At 36.5% G+C, this 16,630-nt stretch overlaps 1 protein-coding gene across 1 annotated transcript in view; it reads right to left on the reverse strand.

Moving 5' to 3' along the window:
• LOC113240280 (eIF-2-alpha kinase GCN2) overlaps nt 1-16,630 on the reverse strand; it is a 66,363-nt gene that overhangs the window by 33,707 nt on the left and 16,026 nt on the right. The window contains exons 2-8 of the mRNA XM_026477540.1: nt 13,477-13,643; nt 8,502-8,637; nt 7,063-7,179; nt 6,630-6,763; nt 5,246-5,388; nt 3,614-4,127; nt 759-881 (exon numbers count right to left, since the gene is read on the reverse strand). Coding sequence (XP_026333325.1) covers nt 759-881; nt 3,614-4,127; nt 5,246-5,388; nt 6,630-6,763; nt 7,063-7,179; nt 8,502-8,637; nt 13,477-13,643 — 1,334 coding nt within the window. The remainder of the gene's footprint in view (nt 1-758; nt 882-3,613; nt 4,128-5,245; nt 5,389-6,629; nt 6,764-7,062; nt 7,180-8,501; nt 8,638-13,476; nt 13,644-16,630) is intronic.

Genomic DNA, 16,630 nt, shown 5'->3' on the forward strand with positions numbered 1-16,630 from the left:
TTGTAAATGTAGATAAATAAAGTTCTTTATTATTATTATTATTAATAATAATAATAGTGAGGTCCTCTTTCCAACAACAAAATAATTAACAGAATCGGTTCACAAATTATGCCAAGTTATCGCGTAACATACATACTAATAAGAACAGTCGAATTGAGAACCTCCTCCTTTTTTTAAAGTAGGTTAATTATACAATTTCTAACGTTTTACATTTTTTTCTGATTGTTAATCGATTGCCTATTGTTACTTAAAATGAAAGCCAGTACTAGCAAAACAGCTCCAACGTCCGGGCATTAAAGCTGCCTTTCCACCAGAGATGTGCGAGGTAGTTAGACGGTGCGAGGATGCGTTACGGACTCTTTTCAGCTATGCGCGTGCGGGGTACGGTGTGTTGGGGTGAGCGTTGACGAAGTGTCAGTGTCAGGTAGTCATACTTTCAGTAGCTCTAGTTTCCTACTCCGTTTTGCACACATTCCTCGCCCGCATTCCTCGCACACATCACTTGCTATTTTGTATGTACAAAAACTTAGGCTCCGCTAACCCTTCTCCACCGGAGCTGCGTTAAGAGAGGCTTGGGAAACGAATTAATCCTATTGGTGGATTTTATCCTCGCACACAGCCTCGCTACGTCGCACATCTCTGGTGGAAAGGCAGCCTAAGTGCACGTAGGCTGTGATGTCATTAAGATTTCAAGATGACCCATAGATGTATCGGTCGGGTCGCCATCGTGCTTATAGGTAAAATAAATAAATTAATACCTGGAAAAGAAGTCCCTTGCTGATCCAGGCAGTTCCATTGATATTTCCTGTATTGGGCCCTCCTGGTTGATGATAGAGAGCAGCATCTGCGCCGCTGCGTATATGTCTTGGGCTTTGGTCTGCCTACCGACAAGTTTATAAGGATAACTGGGTAATTGGGCACCAATGTTTAGTGATAGGGTTATTTTTACAAATAAAAAAACTATTCTTTAAAAGTGCATCTGCAAAAGAGCCGCCCTTTATCGCCTGTAGACATTTATTGAACCAACTGGCCCACATGATATTTTATAATAACTTTTTTATATAAAAAAACTGACATCAAATGTTCTTGGAATTACAATTACGTGATTACCGGAAAGTGAGCGAAATCGGATTCATCCCCTAGTATTTAAATCCCCCAAATTTAAATGGGAACAGAACGAGGTATAGTTGAAGAAATATTATTTGTACCAATGAATGTTATCTCTTGGAACGGCTTATCTTTTCTATTACAACAGGGTAATAACCATTAATCATTCTTTTACTCAAAGCGTACACGGGTTTAACGATCTTAGTCTATCGTACCAGTCACGGGTGCCCTAAATGCTTTTTCTGAATTCTAGTTTTCAATTATTTCTTTACTCAACAGTCGTATTTTTTTAACAGTAGGCACTTCGTAAAATACGGACCGCCTTTCTTACTAATTCAACAAGTTATTTACGCATAAAGATTATCCATTTTAGAATTAAATGGCAATGCGTAATGGTATTTAAAGTAGTTGTTTGCACTATACAGATGACACGTGGGTTACCGAGACGGTTCAACCTTTTGTTCTATTGTATTCTAAAGATGAAGCGATATGATATAATAATATTTCGACAAGTATACCCTCTTTCCAACAAAAAAACAAGAATCATCAAAATCGGTTCTCAGATCGCATAACATATAAACAAACAAAAAATATTACAGTCGAAATGAGAACCTCCTCTTTTTTTAAGTCGGTTATCGATGCTTGTCCGTAGGCAGCCAGGCAGGTGTTTTGGGTATTATAATGAAATCCTCAATGAATTATTTTCATTTCTTTGACTGAAATGTATTTATTTTAAAAATTAAAAAAAAAACAATGCGTATTGTAGCAAGATATGTCGCCGAATGACCCTTGATTTCCCCTCGCGCCGCTCGCCTCATCCCGCCGTGGTCCGAGATCGCGCTGCTGCATGATGGCGTTATGCGTTAACATCGGTTAAAAATAGACAACTATACAGGATGTATCAATCGTACAATAGTAATATTAGTAAAAGTACTGCCACCTTACAGCCACATGAGACTTGTCAACTTATGCCTCAGGGTGACTTGCGCAGTGGCGGTACCCCCTCTTTGTGATTTGAAGCTCTAAGTATGGGCAGGCTTGTGGCTTACTACCAGGCGTAGTTCGTCCCGTCACGTGGTATTCCAAAAAAAAGCATCATTAGGTCTTTTAAAACAACACTGTCCTCTAAGCAAAAAAGTTGGTGTCCAATAATAAATGCACAAGCCTGAAATTCTATTACTGTTAAATATACAATACACTAGTATATTCGAAGTTGTACGTAAGTTGATTATTTTTTCTTTAAAATCAATTTTTACCTTTTTTTTTAAATTTTATACCACAATAGCAGATAAATTATAGTGTTCGGTTTTTTGGTAGTTTAATATCTGCTGTAACAGTGTCCTTAGATAGGTAGTAAATAATATGACTATTGCCCTTTTTTCATTTATTTCTCAACGTAGTTTTTCTTTTTCACTTTTTTTCAACAAAGCAGTGATCTGTGCCATACCTCTGCGTTCACCGGACCTAAATCCACTGAGTTTTTTGAGGATGCCTTTTAAGGTAAACAAACCCATTTCTTTAGAAATAGTGTACAGTAGTAGATCAGATCCTTGGAAGACTCACGCAGCCATTATTCATTGATTACCAGACACATGTAATAATTTTTTTTTCCTTTTTTTATCCTGCAACCAGCCTTCCTGGCTATAAACAGACGGGTTGTATGAAGTTCATAATGGAAAGGTGCTACCCCCAGTGGAGCGCTGCCCTGTAGGTTGTGTAGTCAGGTATTTTACTGACTGTATGTAATAATTACCTAATGTAAATGATGTGTACAATTATTGTCAGATATTAAATACATATGATATATAGGAAATGAAACTATTTTTCCACAACAAACCGACGTTTCGGGCCGTTTACAGGTCCCATGGTCACGGTTTTGTTTGAAAAAACAAATAATACGCGATTTAAACTCGGAAAAATAGTTTCATTTCCTATGTGTAACAATCGCGAAAACCTAAGAAATCGATATACATATGATATAGTTTTAAGTATTATTTTTTGTAATATGTTATCTGTTCTTGTATTGTATTACAAGTTTGAATGTAAGAATGTGGTCACTAAAAAGCTATTGACTTTGTCATATGAGGAAACCGAAAACCTCCTTCATGTTCCATTATAGTTAATTCCCACACACACAAACACACACTCTCACTCACACACTCACACACACACACAACACACACTCTCACACACACACAACAAAATTCTTGCCCTCTAGTCTTCAATTTTATTTATATTTATAATTTTTTTATTTGTATAAACCTAATTTTGAGTAACTTTCTCTCATAGCAATCATTCGTGACGCAGTCAATATTGTTTTTTTGATACTTTATCCGTATGCGGAGGCCTGGAGACCTATAGCACAGGGTATCCTAGTTTAGGCTCCAGCCTTCACAGACAACAAATGTTTTATTACTTAAGAATGTTTAATATGGTTGAAATTGTGTGTGAAGGAAATAAAATTTATTATTATTATTATTATTATTAAATAAAAAACAAAACTTACCTATCACAATAACTGTCTTCTTCGAACATCTCACTCAATCGAGAGTCCAAAGCCACACCAACCAACTTGACGACACCACAATGGTCCAAAAACACATTTTCGCTTCTCACATCCCGATGTTGTACACTGACACTGTGTAGTTCGTGTAGCGCACTAAAAACACCGAGACCCAAATGCCTAACAAACTTCAAAACTTCGTACTTATCACTGAATTTAAAGAATTTGTTTTTCAAAAATTTAACTGACGTGCCTAGAATGAAATCTCTGAATATATATACACTCTGTTTCACTGTACGCTTCGTAGGTTCTTTACACGTTTCCATAGCTATATAAGGCACTAAGGAGGTATGTTTTAACCGACATATTGCTTTGAAATCTTGATGTAAAGCTGTTAGTTGCCGGTTGCGAGTTTGGAAGTCTGTAGCGGGGTTCAGCGACCATTTTTTGGCGATCATGCGCTCGCCTGTTTCGTCATCTATCGCTAGGTAAGTTGTGGAGCCATTTGATGAGTGCCCTGTAGAAGTCAAAATACAGTTTGTTGTAACAATAAATAATATAAAATAAAATAATAGACACCTACACCAATAATATAAATTAATAAAAAAAGAGAAACAATTTTGTGCACAATTTTGCGTTCATAATGTGTATTGTTTTGGGCTAGAATGACGTCACAGAGCCCATAAAACAAGATCTTATTGTCAACACCATTCGATTCGGTTAAAGGCGATTGGTATGAATTTTTATTGTAGTGAATGAGCACTATACTTTTTCTAAGAAATTGTATTACATTTTTTATTTTACTTCGCTGCATTTTGATTATGTTTTGTAGGCTAATTTCGTTCTATATATACTATTATTGTTTATATTAGTTACAATCATATTGTCCCTTGACATTATATTCTAACATTGGTAATTTAATTTTTTTTTGTTTGGCTTTTTGCCCACATGCAATCGGCCTTATATGAGACCACAAGCATTTAATATTTGATATATTTTGGACATCAGGCTTACCCTTTCAACGTCGTGTTGCCTTTACATAGAAAACTATTCAGGTCACTTAGTTGAATGCAAAACGTTAGTATGAGTGGCTATTTCTTTCTTTATAGGACTTAACTAAGATTAGTTATTTACTCAATAGGCATTTAAAGATATTGGTGGATTTCATGTATTTTAGTAACCATGGAATGTTTAAAAGAACATCACACGAGTGTTTCAAGTATGAGTGGCTATTTCTTTCTTTATAGGACTTAACTAAGATTAGTTATTTACTCAATAGGCATTTAAAGATATTGGTGGATTTCATGTATTTTAGTAACCATGGAATGTTTAAAAAAACATCACACGAGTGTTTCAATGCCTAATTATGTACAGTTACATACACTGCTTTATCTATACATATATATCTTATCTATATCTATACACATATACATCACAGAGAGCTTATAATATGTGTGTAGATAAAGCAGTGTATGTAACTGTACATAATTAGGCATTAAAACACTCGTGTGATGTTTTTATGAAACTCGCTTGTCGACTCGTTTCATAAGCCCACACTCGTATTTTAATGCCTTTCATTATGTAACAGTCACATAAACTACTATTATGAATTTTGTGTGTAGATAAACAATTTACCTAAACAATTGCCAATATAAACTTTCTTATTGTTCCTCTGTGTCACTCTTAGGACTTGAGCGCCTTTGCTGTTGCACGTGCAAGGTACTTCTTTGCGGGCACGTACGACTTTCTTTGCCGGAGACACTCTATCGTCTGCATAACTGAAATTCAGATTCATTGTGTTAAATGCAGTTTAAAAAGCTTCATATTGAAATGTACATTACCCAATGTTCGTCTTACCACATCCATGCATCCATACTAAGGACTTGAGTATGATTCAAAGCACTAGAAATCATACTCAAGTCTTTGCAATTAGGGTCGTATTTCCAGTGCTTGAAATCATGCTCAAGTCTGCTCAAATCCTGACTTGAGCATTGAGTAGTGTTCTGGAATACGGCCCTAAGATCGATATTTAGGGTCCACTGAAAATCAGCGTCACAGCCTTGTCCCGGCGGTGACATTAGCTGAGTGGATCCTATGACATACGCCACAGCCGCACACATAACATCTACTTAGTACAGCAAAAGTGTTGACCAGCTTTGTGGTCGCATAATTATTTATTGCCAAGATTTTATTTTTAATTAATTTTATTCAGTTTTCTTTTTTGTTATTCATTTTCTGTTTGTTTTAATTTAGTTTGTTTTAGTTTTAATTTAGTTCTGTTTTATTTTAATTTTTTTTTTTCACTTTTAATTGTTTACTGTTTATTATTGTGTTGTGGTGTTATGTAATAAATGTATTCTATTCTATTCTATTCTATATTAAGATCTTACTTAATAGTAATAACAAGTATATTACAGGAACGCACCCATAGTTACAAAATGTAAATTAAATAGGTGTGATTTAAAAGTAAGAAGTAAAACAGTGAATTAAATAACATGTGACATTGCTAATTACAAATTAAAAAATATAATCATATATTTTTGTGAAAATACTGCACTAGTGTATTATTAACCGACTTCAAAAAAGGAGGAGGTTCTCAATTCATCTTTTTTTGGTATATATATTACGCGATAACTCTGGTTACCATTCTAGACTGCCACACAGAGGTCCCGGGTTCGATTTTGGGGCCGGGAGACATATTTGTATGGCCTACATTTATTTCTCACGTGGGTTTGGGTGTAAATTGTGGTTGTCTATGTGTGTGTCCACTCGGCTCCCGCAATACAGGGTTTTCCCTAGTGCGGGGCTATGAGCGCGTGCGTTATTTATTTATTTATGCATTATTACATGCGGAGAGAGTGGAAAATTGCATGAAAAATATTCATCACAAAATCATTTAGTTCTTCCATTTTTATTAATATGGATTTCCGATAAGCAACGTTTAAATTTGTAAATTATTTAAAACGATTTTTAGCTCGATTAACCGTCTCAATCTGGGGCATTGAAAATGTTAACTTACTAAACAAGTTCTGGAGTATCTCCCTGCCCCTCGCTGCTGTTCTCCTGGCTGCAACTCGACCGATGCACTTTCTGCCTGCCCGCCTTTTGCAAGATCTCTTGCCGTTTTTGAACCTCATCTTTAATTTTCTGACGCTGAAACAGAAGGATAGCTTCAAATAAGTCTCTAGCGAAACCCTGTGACGCACACAGACAACCACAAATTACACCCAAACTCACGAGATACATAAATGCAAATAAAGAAAGATATAAAAGTAAACATATTTCATAGTAAACATTTAAAAGGGACCACTACTGAGGTACCCTCTTTTCAACAAAAAAAAGAATCGTCAAAATCTGTTCACAAATGTCGCAGTTGACATACATACAAAAAAACATACATTCGAAGCCTCGTCCTTTTTAAAAGTCGGTTAAAAAGTATACAAGTAACATACCTCTTCATTTTCTTTAACCTGTTTGTCCAGCTGCTTTAGTTTTTCCTGTTCATTCTTTTGATTCACCATCTCATCGTAGAACGACAATGTAGGTTTATTGTGGTCGTGTAGAAATTGCTAAAAATATAATGGTATATGTTTATTGGCTATACCCGTCGCTAATGACGAAATAAAACATTGTGATAGAACCCGATTGTTGAAGGTTCACAGGCCTTGGACAGCTTGTAAAGTCTCAACCCGCATTAATCAAGTGTAGAAGAGTATGGGTTAAATAAACCATTCTTAGACGTGACTCATGCCCATCAGATGGACATAATATTTTGCATTTTATTCAATAATAATAATTTATATTATTTATTTATTTAGACATTTATTTTAGGCCACATGACCCATATAATATATACTTCAAGGACTAACATACATACAATATAATATAACAATAAAATAAACTAAATAACTAATCCACACGTATTGCACTTGTCGGCGACGTGTGGCGCAATCTGGTGTCGTGTGGAATCGACGACAATAACAATACACCAGACAACAAATTACCTCTTAAATTAGGATTTAATAGAAATTCTCAAAAAACTAAAATTGACTACTTTGGAATAACGAAGGTGATCTCATAAAGACTTATAAAATACTCAAAGGGTACTACAATGTGCGTAACATGAAGGATATGTACCTAACGAATCATAACTGCCAATGGAGAGGTCACTAGTTTATAAATATATCTAACTGGGTGATGAAATATCATAGATTTCTCATAGATGGCGCTACGGCTAAAAAGTCGTTGAAAAACCAAATACAAAGATACGACGCAAGCACATAGAAAAATTCGTGAGGTCCGCTGGTGCGTTCCGTGGCTTAGTTGGTAGCGTCTAGCACGGCATGCTAGAAGACATCCGTTCCAAATCCGGCAGGATCGAAGGATTTTTTCTGAGTATTCGATCTTTGTATTAATAATTGTAACAGAAAAATATTTTAAATAATCAAAATGAACCCGAGCGGACGCTTCAATTCTTTAACGAATGACTCATAGTTGTGCAACTCGAGAACATCGCGAGATTCTAACACACATTCTAACTGCGCTGTATTACTATTATTACAATATGATGATAGTAATTACAAACATAATTTAGAGAGGTCTTTGGCCACATCTTTTAAGGAAAAAAACCATTGTCTATTTCTGTTCACAACGATTTTGCTAACATAGCAACTCTGCAACCGTGGTAGTGTAGTCTAAACTATCGATTACTAATTAAAAACACTAAATATAAACGTTATATTTAGGGACCTGTAAAGGGCCCGAAACGTCGGTTTGTTTGAAAAAACAAATATACGCGATTTAAATCCGGAAAAATAGTTTTATTTCCTATGTGTAACAATCGCGAAAACCTAAGAACTCGATATATAAACGTTATACTTAACAGTAATACCTGTGCGTGAGTAGCTAGTTGGAATATCATCACTTCTCCACAAAGCTCAGACGCCAATTTGTCCAATTCAGCCAGAAGTTTTGCACCGTTCTCAACGGACAACCCGTGTATTTTGTTTATAGAGATTGTTGGCGGCCTGAAAACAGTAAAAAAAGGTTTGTATACATATATAGGTAGGCAGGTACAAAGACCAGCAATTAAAAACCGATTTTTATAGCAAATGTACTTTGCAATAATAACATATTACATTGAGGAATGTTCTAGAAATAAAATGAATATAATACAGGTTTATTAAATAGCAGAATTAATTTTAATACTTACTATTTAATAACATATTAAATAAAAATTAAAAACCCCAGAAACAAAATAATGTATTACAAAAAGTTCTATAAAGTCACCATCCGTCAGCTGTTACCCTCCTTTATACAGTCAATCTAATGCGCGTGATCAGGGGCGTACAGGATTGCACGCGGGAAAGCCTGCACGCGCTAACGTGCGCAATTACCTAATTGAAATTTTTAAAGCTTAGCGTTTTTTCTCATGTTCGTTTTTAACCGACTTTAAAAAAAAGGAGGTGGTGCTCAATTCGACTGGTTTTTTTGGTATCTATGTTACGCGATAACTCCTCCTCTTCCTTAAAAGTTTGTGAAATTACAACTACACACATCAAAAGTGTCTAGGGATCAAGTGAATATTTTTGAAATAAAAATTATTTAAGCAATATTTACCAAATCCAGTCTTCCAGGACGACTTCTTACTTTAAAGGCCCATTTAGATGGAGAGAGTTTCTCATCTTGAAGATGCGATTATCGAAAGAATATAAAAAAGTTTCCTCGTCTAAACATTCGCGATTATCGACCGTCCACGTGAGCGATAATCTCCTCGCCTTTGAATATTGAACGTCTCCGTGTAAACAGAACTCGAAAGCAAAAATCGTATTTCGAGTTTCTGTGCCAGCCGTTTCTACCACGAGTGCAGTGCGCGAGGGTGTTTTGATTATCACAGCTTTTCTAAGACAAGAATTAATGGAACGAGGTCGAAAAAAAAAATTTCAAAAACGGTGAGTGAGTGAGTGCCTCTGTGGTCGAATATAGCGTGGGCAATATAGTATTTAGGGTGCTCTCGTAACGAATGTGGGACTCCTTTCTAAATCCAGGATGAAAAGTCGTGCCCGCACTTTTCAAATAATGGCAAGTTGGGTATCGTTTTTGAGGTATTTGGGGGTGCTCATTACGAACATAGCATTTATTTCTAAATCCAAGATGGCCGACACGACTTTTCAAGTAAATGTTAATTTTCAATAAACACTCCTCACTAACTCCCCACTCACTCCCTACTCACTCACTCACTCACTCTCCACTCACTCACTCACTCACCACTCACTCACTCACCACTCACTCACTCACTCACTTACCACGCACTCACACACGCACTCACTCACTCACTCAGTCACTCACGCACTCACTCGCCCTATAAATTTATCATAATAAAGGCACATTTAGATGGAGAGAGTTTCTCGTCTCGTAGATGCGATTATCGAAAGAATATAAAAAACTTTCCTCGTCTAAACATTCGCGATTATCGACCGTCCACGTGAGCGATAATCTCCTCGCCTTTCAATATTGAACGTCTCCGTGTAAACAGAACTCGAAAGCAAAAATCGTATTTCGAGTATGTGTCAGCCGTTTCTACCACGAGTGCAGTGCGCGAGGGTGTTTAGATTATCACTGCTTTTCTAAGACAAGAATTAATGGAACGAGGGCGAAAAAAAAATTTCAAATAACGGTGAGTGAGTGAGTGAGTGCCTCTGTGGTCGAATATAGCGTGGGCAATATAGCATTTAGGGTGCTCTCGTAACGAATATGGCACTCCTTTCTAAATCCAGGAGGAAAAGTCGTGCTCGCACTTTTCAAATAATGGCAAGTTGGGTATCGTTTTTGAGGTATTTGAGGGTGCTCATTACGAACATAGCATTTATTTCTAAATCCAAGATGGCCGACACGACTTTTCAAGCAAATGTACTTTTCAATAAACACTCCTCACTAACTCCCCACTCACTCACTCCCCACTCACTCACTCCCCATTCACTCCCTACTCACTCCCTACTCACTCACTCACTCACTCACTCACTCACTCACCCACTCACTCACTCACTCACTCACTCACCAATCACTCACTCACTCACTCACCACTCACTCACTCACCACTCACTCACTCACTCACCACTCACTAACTCACTCACTCACTCACTCACTCACCACTAACTCACTCACCACTCACTCACTCACCACTCACTCACGCATGCACGCACGCCTGTGCGCACTCACGCACGCACGCACTCACTCACTCAGTCACTCACGCACTCACTCACGCACTCACTCGCCCTATAAATTTATCATAATTGTCAGTTTTTGTTTGTGTCAGTAGTTATAAAATTAAAAAAAAAAAATGATAAATCAAAATTATATTTCTGTACAGTGCAATGAACTTAATATTATCAGCAGTTTCAAATTTGAATGGTTTTTGCGTCATTTTGATATATCCATAGTCATACCGCAGTAATCACTGAACTCGAATGGCAATTCTCGCACTCAAAACGGTTCGAACCGATTTGTACGATAATCGTATGAACTTGAAAAAATGTCATACGAGATCGTGTTTAGACAAGTCGAAAACTCGTAAGCAAGAATCTCCTTACTACATACTTCTCCGTGTAAACAGTTGAGGAGGCGATTAAGTTGCTTACGAATATCGTATGACATAATCGTAGGCAAGATTTTAATTCTTGCCTGAATGTAAACATTATGATACGATTATCTTATGGCGATTATTGCTTACGATAATCGCCTACGAGTTTTCGTCACGAAGCGTGCGAGAAACTCTCCCCATCTAAATGGGCCTTAATGCTTATGTTTTATTTAACCGCTTACCCCTATATTTAATTAAAATAAACTAAAATTGATGTTTTTGCAAATTGTGGGAAAAACTCAAATTAACGGCGTCAATTAAATGACAAAAAAATGGCGAAAATGATGATTTTGCTCATTTTTATTGTAAAGATAAGAAAATTAATAATCTGTATTTCCACCATTAACACGAATCACACAATTACAGCGATTTGGCATGCTTAAGATGAGTTCATCAAAATCACTTTGAGGAATGGCCGCCCATGTGTTTTGTAACAAGTCAAAATATTGTTGTAGAGTATGTACGGTATGCATACTCGGCACAGCTCTTCTTTGAAGCATATCCCATGCGTGCTCAATTGGATTGAGGTCTGGCGATTGAGCAGGCCACGGCAGAACGTTGATACGAGCTTCGGCAAGAATGCGTGTTACGACTCTAGCCGTGTGTGGACGTGCGTTGTCATGCATTAGTTGAAATGAATCACCCAACTGGCCTCGCAACGGGATGATAACATCTGAAACAATCCTCTCTGCGTAAACTTGAGCATTGAGGTTACCCCTGATCCAAATGAGATCGGTTCTTCCGCCGATCCAAATACCGGCCCATATCATTATTGTTCCCCCACCATATGGATGAACTTCCTGACAATATCTCAAACGTTAATGACGTCCAGACGTTCTCCAAACTCGAGTACGTCTTGTATCCGGTCTCATACCGAAGCGGGATTCATCCGAAAAGCACACATAGCGCCAGTCTTCTTCCTCCCAGTTTCTGTGTTCGCGAGCCCATCGTAAACGGGTCCTGCGATTGCAGGGTGTAATAGGTGGAACTCTGAGCGGCCTTCGGGATCGCAAACCCACTTCACGTAAACGATTTCGGATTGTTTGATCGCTTATTAGCAAGCCTGAGGAGCTGTGGAGCCTCGTAACCAACATCATGGCGGTCATGGTACGATTCCGTCGAGCAGTATTTTGGATATACCGGTCCTGTCTGCGAGTCGTGATGCGAGATCGTCCTCCATGTCGCTCGGCCACGCTGCCCGTCATGCGATAGCGCGTCCAGAGGCGACTTATGACGCTCTGTGTAGTGTTAAGAGTGAAAGCCACAGCACGTTGCCTGGAACCAGCTTCCAACATTCCGACGGCTCGCATCATCACTTCTCGGGTTAAATGATGTCGTCTCTCCATAATAATGTAAATTGTTTCGGTTCCGATGCAGATATTGTAATGATTTTGTCAAAACGCTATAACTCATTTTTATACAAAACCACATTGACAATCGATTTTCTTCTTATTATCGAATTTTAAACAATATTCCTTATTTAAATGTTAAAACTCACTAAAAAGTATCAATAGCGATACAAAAAAGTTAATATAATTAACCCTAATTGCAGCAATACTCTTAAACGTACTTGATCCCTAGACACTTTTGATGTGTGTATTTGCCAAGTTTTATTGAAATCGGTCACCGGAAAGTGCGCGAACCCGGATACACCAAACTACATATATACACAAACCCGGATAAACTCCAAATTTAAAAGAGGCTAATACTGAGGTACCTTTTTTCCAACAAAAAAATAATCATCGATATCGGTTTACAAATGCCGTAGTAATTAGCGTAACATACACACATAAAAATGTTTTTTGAAGTCAATTAAAAAGGAAATAAAATATTCACTTTAGTTATAAAGTATCACATGTAGGTATCACAGTTATGTGATACCTACACTAACTGAGAGGAACCGATTATCTTTGAACAATTGTTCTTCCAACCAACCAAATTGAATTAGCCTTCAAATAAAATTTAAAAAAACACATAGAAAATGAAACTATTTTTCCGGATTTTACAGGTACCGTGACCATGGGAAAGGGCCCGAAACTTTGGTTTGTTTTAAAAACAAATATACGCGATTTAAATCCAGAAAACTAGTTTCACTCCCTAAAACACATTGAGATCAGTATATCTGTTTGGAAGCTATGATGTCACTAGACAGACATACACTTACACAGACAAAGGCTATAAACGTATCTCCCCTCTAGTCCGCGTTGGGGATTAAAAAGTCACTTACGTATAAGGATAGTTATTGCTACACTCAAAGTGCAAAGTGACGGAACAGTGCACGCCCTGGACATCCGAATTGTGCAACGGGTGCAGCGTTAACAAGAGGTCTAGAGGTCTCCATACTTTCCATGCAAGAGTCTCCCGGGTATCGGTAACTGCTTCTCCATATATTGCCTAAAATAGAGCCAATAAAATATTTGTTATCACAGAATGGTACAGGCAGAGTATATTTAATTTTTTTTATAACATCAAGTGACGGGACGAACAAGTCGAGCGCCTGAGCTCACGCCTGTCCATAACAATTGCAGTGCCACTCAGAGCTTTAAGACGCAAAGATCTGAGGGGTACTGCCACTGCGCCCGAGCCATAAGTTGACACACCAGCATCATTACCCTTCAAAACCGGAACACTGTAATGCTAACATTACTGATTAGCGGCAGAATTTGGTAAGTTAGCAAGAACTCTCTCACAAGGAGCTCTACTGCTGCTATAAACTTTAAATAATGCATATAGAGTTAGTTATTTCTTGATATATATGTGTAATATGATTGTTGATTTTGCCCTCTGACATAATTGGCGTACCGGTTATTGTTTGTTAATGTTTTGGTTTAACATGTTATTTATGTCAAAAAGTGTCATTGTGGCAATCAAGGATATTTGTATTTGTACTATTTTATTTTTTATCTATACACTATTGGTAGGTCAATGCTATACACATATCATAAACTCCCTATAATGTGTTCAAAAATCGCAAATTACGACCAGCATAAAGGTGAACTGTTTTGTCAGAACAAATTTCTTATCTGTGAAAATATTATTATTGCTTTAAAATAACATCGAATTCGATGTTATTATTACATTCAAATTTCGAAAATCTCTGAAAAACAAACAATTTGATTGGACCTGAATTCTAATATCAGTCGAGATGAAGTTTTATTCGAAATGAAATGTCAATAGCAAACAATTTTGACAATTTCACACGTTACTTGATATCGAACGATATGATAGTTGGGACCGATTCTGGTTTGTCTATGAATTAAAAATAAAAACTACGGTTGTGTGATATGCGTGAGAACAGTTTTTATTTGCCGCCATTTCGCCAGTCGTAACATGCGGTTCCTGAACACATTACAGAGAGCTTATAATATGTGTGTAGATAAAGCAGTGTATGTAACTGTATATAATTAGGCATTAAAACACACGTGAGATAATTTTATGAAACTCGCCAGTCGGCTTCTTTCATACACCCTCACTCGTATTTTACTATCTTTCGTTATGTAATAGTCACATAAACTACTCTTTATTTACTTTGCAAATGCCTTGTTGCAAATTTACACCTATTACAATGCAACATAATAATAAATAAAAGTTTAAAAGAATTCAGTTTATATTCCGTAGCTATGCCATAAATAAGTAGTGGATAATACCTCCTTCTGAAATACCAGACCGAAAAAAAGAAAGTAACAAAAACAAAATAGTTTATATTTTTACTCACAAGCGATTGCTAGTTTATACATAAAAAAATGGAACAAAATACAATATTTCTGGGATTTTAGAGGGAGGTATTTTCCACTCTATGTGTATAATTTTCTTGAAGCGAGGTACATATTGCGCTTATTTCTATCTCTGTCCATACGTGTATTGGTTACATAAAAGGCAGTGACAGAGTAAACATGAGGTATTTTTATGAAGTTGTTGTTTTTCCATTTTTAGGCAGTAGGTACAGGGTCAAGAGCATGTCAAGCTTATCAGTAAAGGTTTAAATTTAACTGTATGCCCTGTATACCCTACTGCTGTATATTTGTTTTTCTTTGTTTTTTCTTCAACAGGACGTTGGTGATGGAAAAAAATACTAGCTTTTATAAAACAACCGTGCCGTCATTTTGAACCCTGACATTGGCAGAATCATTCTAATAAATCGATAGAGCCATTAAAAATTGGAATTGGTATATTTCTTTAGTAGTGTTTGTTCTTATAATTTGTTCAATGTTCAATTTATATGCGAACTTATATTTTTTATGTAATAAAAATCCCATTAGTTCTGTTGTGTAATGTTTTATTATCAAATCTCTCTTTATCATCGTTAAGCACTTCATGTTCTTTGCAAAATGTGTAATTCGTTAATGGCATTTGAGTACTCCTCTTTAAATAATATATACTTGTATTTTGTCTATGAATTTTTCTAAAATATAAAAAATAAAATAAATAAATATTACAATAGCAAATACAAATATTTAGTTGCAAATGAAATTGCATGCCTATTTTTAATTCCTATTTATAAAAAAATTTAAATCTAGTTTAATTTTCTGATGATTATTATTAGCAGTAGCTCCTTTTGAAGGAGTATGTTCAGGGAAGTACTGACGCCCTTCCTATTTGTGTCACGAAGCAGTAATGAGAGCATTGCTGTCAGGATTTGAGCAGACTTGAGTATGATTTCAAGCACTGGAAATACAATCCTAATGGCAAGGACTTGAGTATGATTTTCAGTGCTCACTGCAATACTCAAGTCCTGACTTGAGTATTGAGTACAGTTCTGGAATATGACCCTGAGAGGCACTGCAACTGTTGTGGACAGTGTTTGTATGCCTCATGTGTGGTTGGTGACAAAGACACTATATTTCATTTGTTAGTACTGTCAACTTCTACACTACCAGTGTTTCCATAAGTAAATGTGTTGCGAATTGTAAATTAATTTGAAATTCCGAGCTTCAAATTATAGATTTTGTATTCTGGGAGTATTATGCTTTTAGGTAGTAACTCTTGAAGTAAGCAGTTTTTGGAAGATTTATTATAGAAAGCATTGATACATCTTAACCACCTAAGACCCAATAAACTACAATGGGAATAGTGCTAAATGTCCAATGCGCTTTAAAATGTACTAAATACTATTACATGCTTCAGGCCCAAGCAAGTGTGCACTCAGTTTTGGATGAAAAACATATTTTACTAGATACCTTGTGGTCACATATGTCTAGAATATACTATACAGGGTGACAGGTTAAGTCGACGTAGATCCTTTAGGGGCTTGTAGTTTCCACCATTTCTGACTGATATGACTATGAAACACCCTACCCTAAACTTAACTCTTTTCAAGATATTTGACTTTAAGGGTTTTTTATAAAAATTGCCAATTTTATGTCTATTAGGTTACATACTTC

This window comes from Hyposmocoma kahamanoa, unplaced genomic scaffold, assembly GCF_003589595.1.
Source record: "Hyposmocoma kahamanoa isolate Upper Pololo Valley unplaced genomic scaffold, ASM358959v1 129, whole genome shotgun sequence".
NCBI classification, from domain to species: Eukaryota; Metazoa; Arthropoda; class Insecta; order Lepidoptera; family Cosmopterigidae; genus Hyposmocoma; species Hyposmocoma kahamanoa.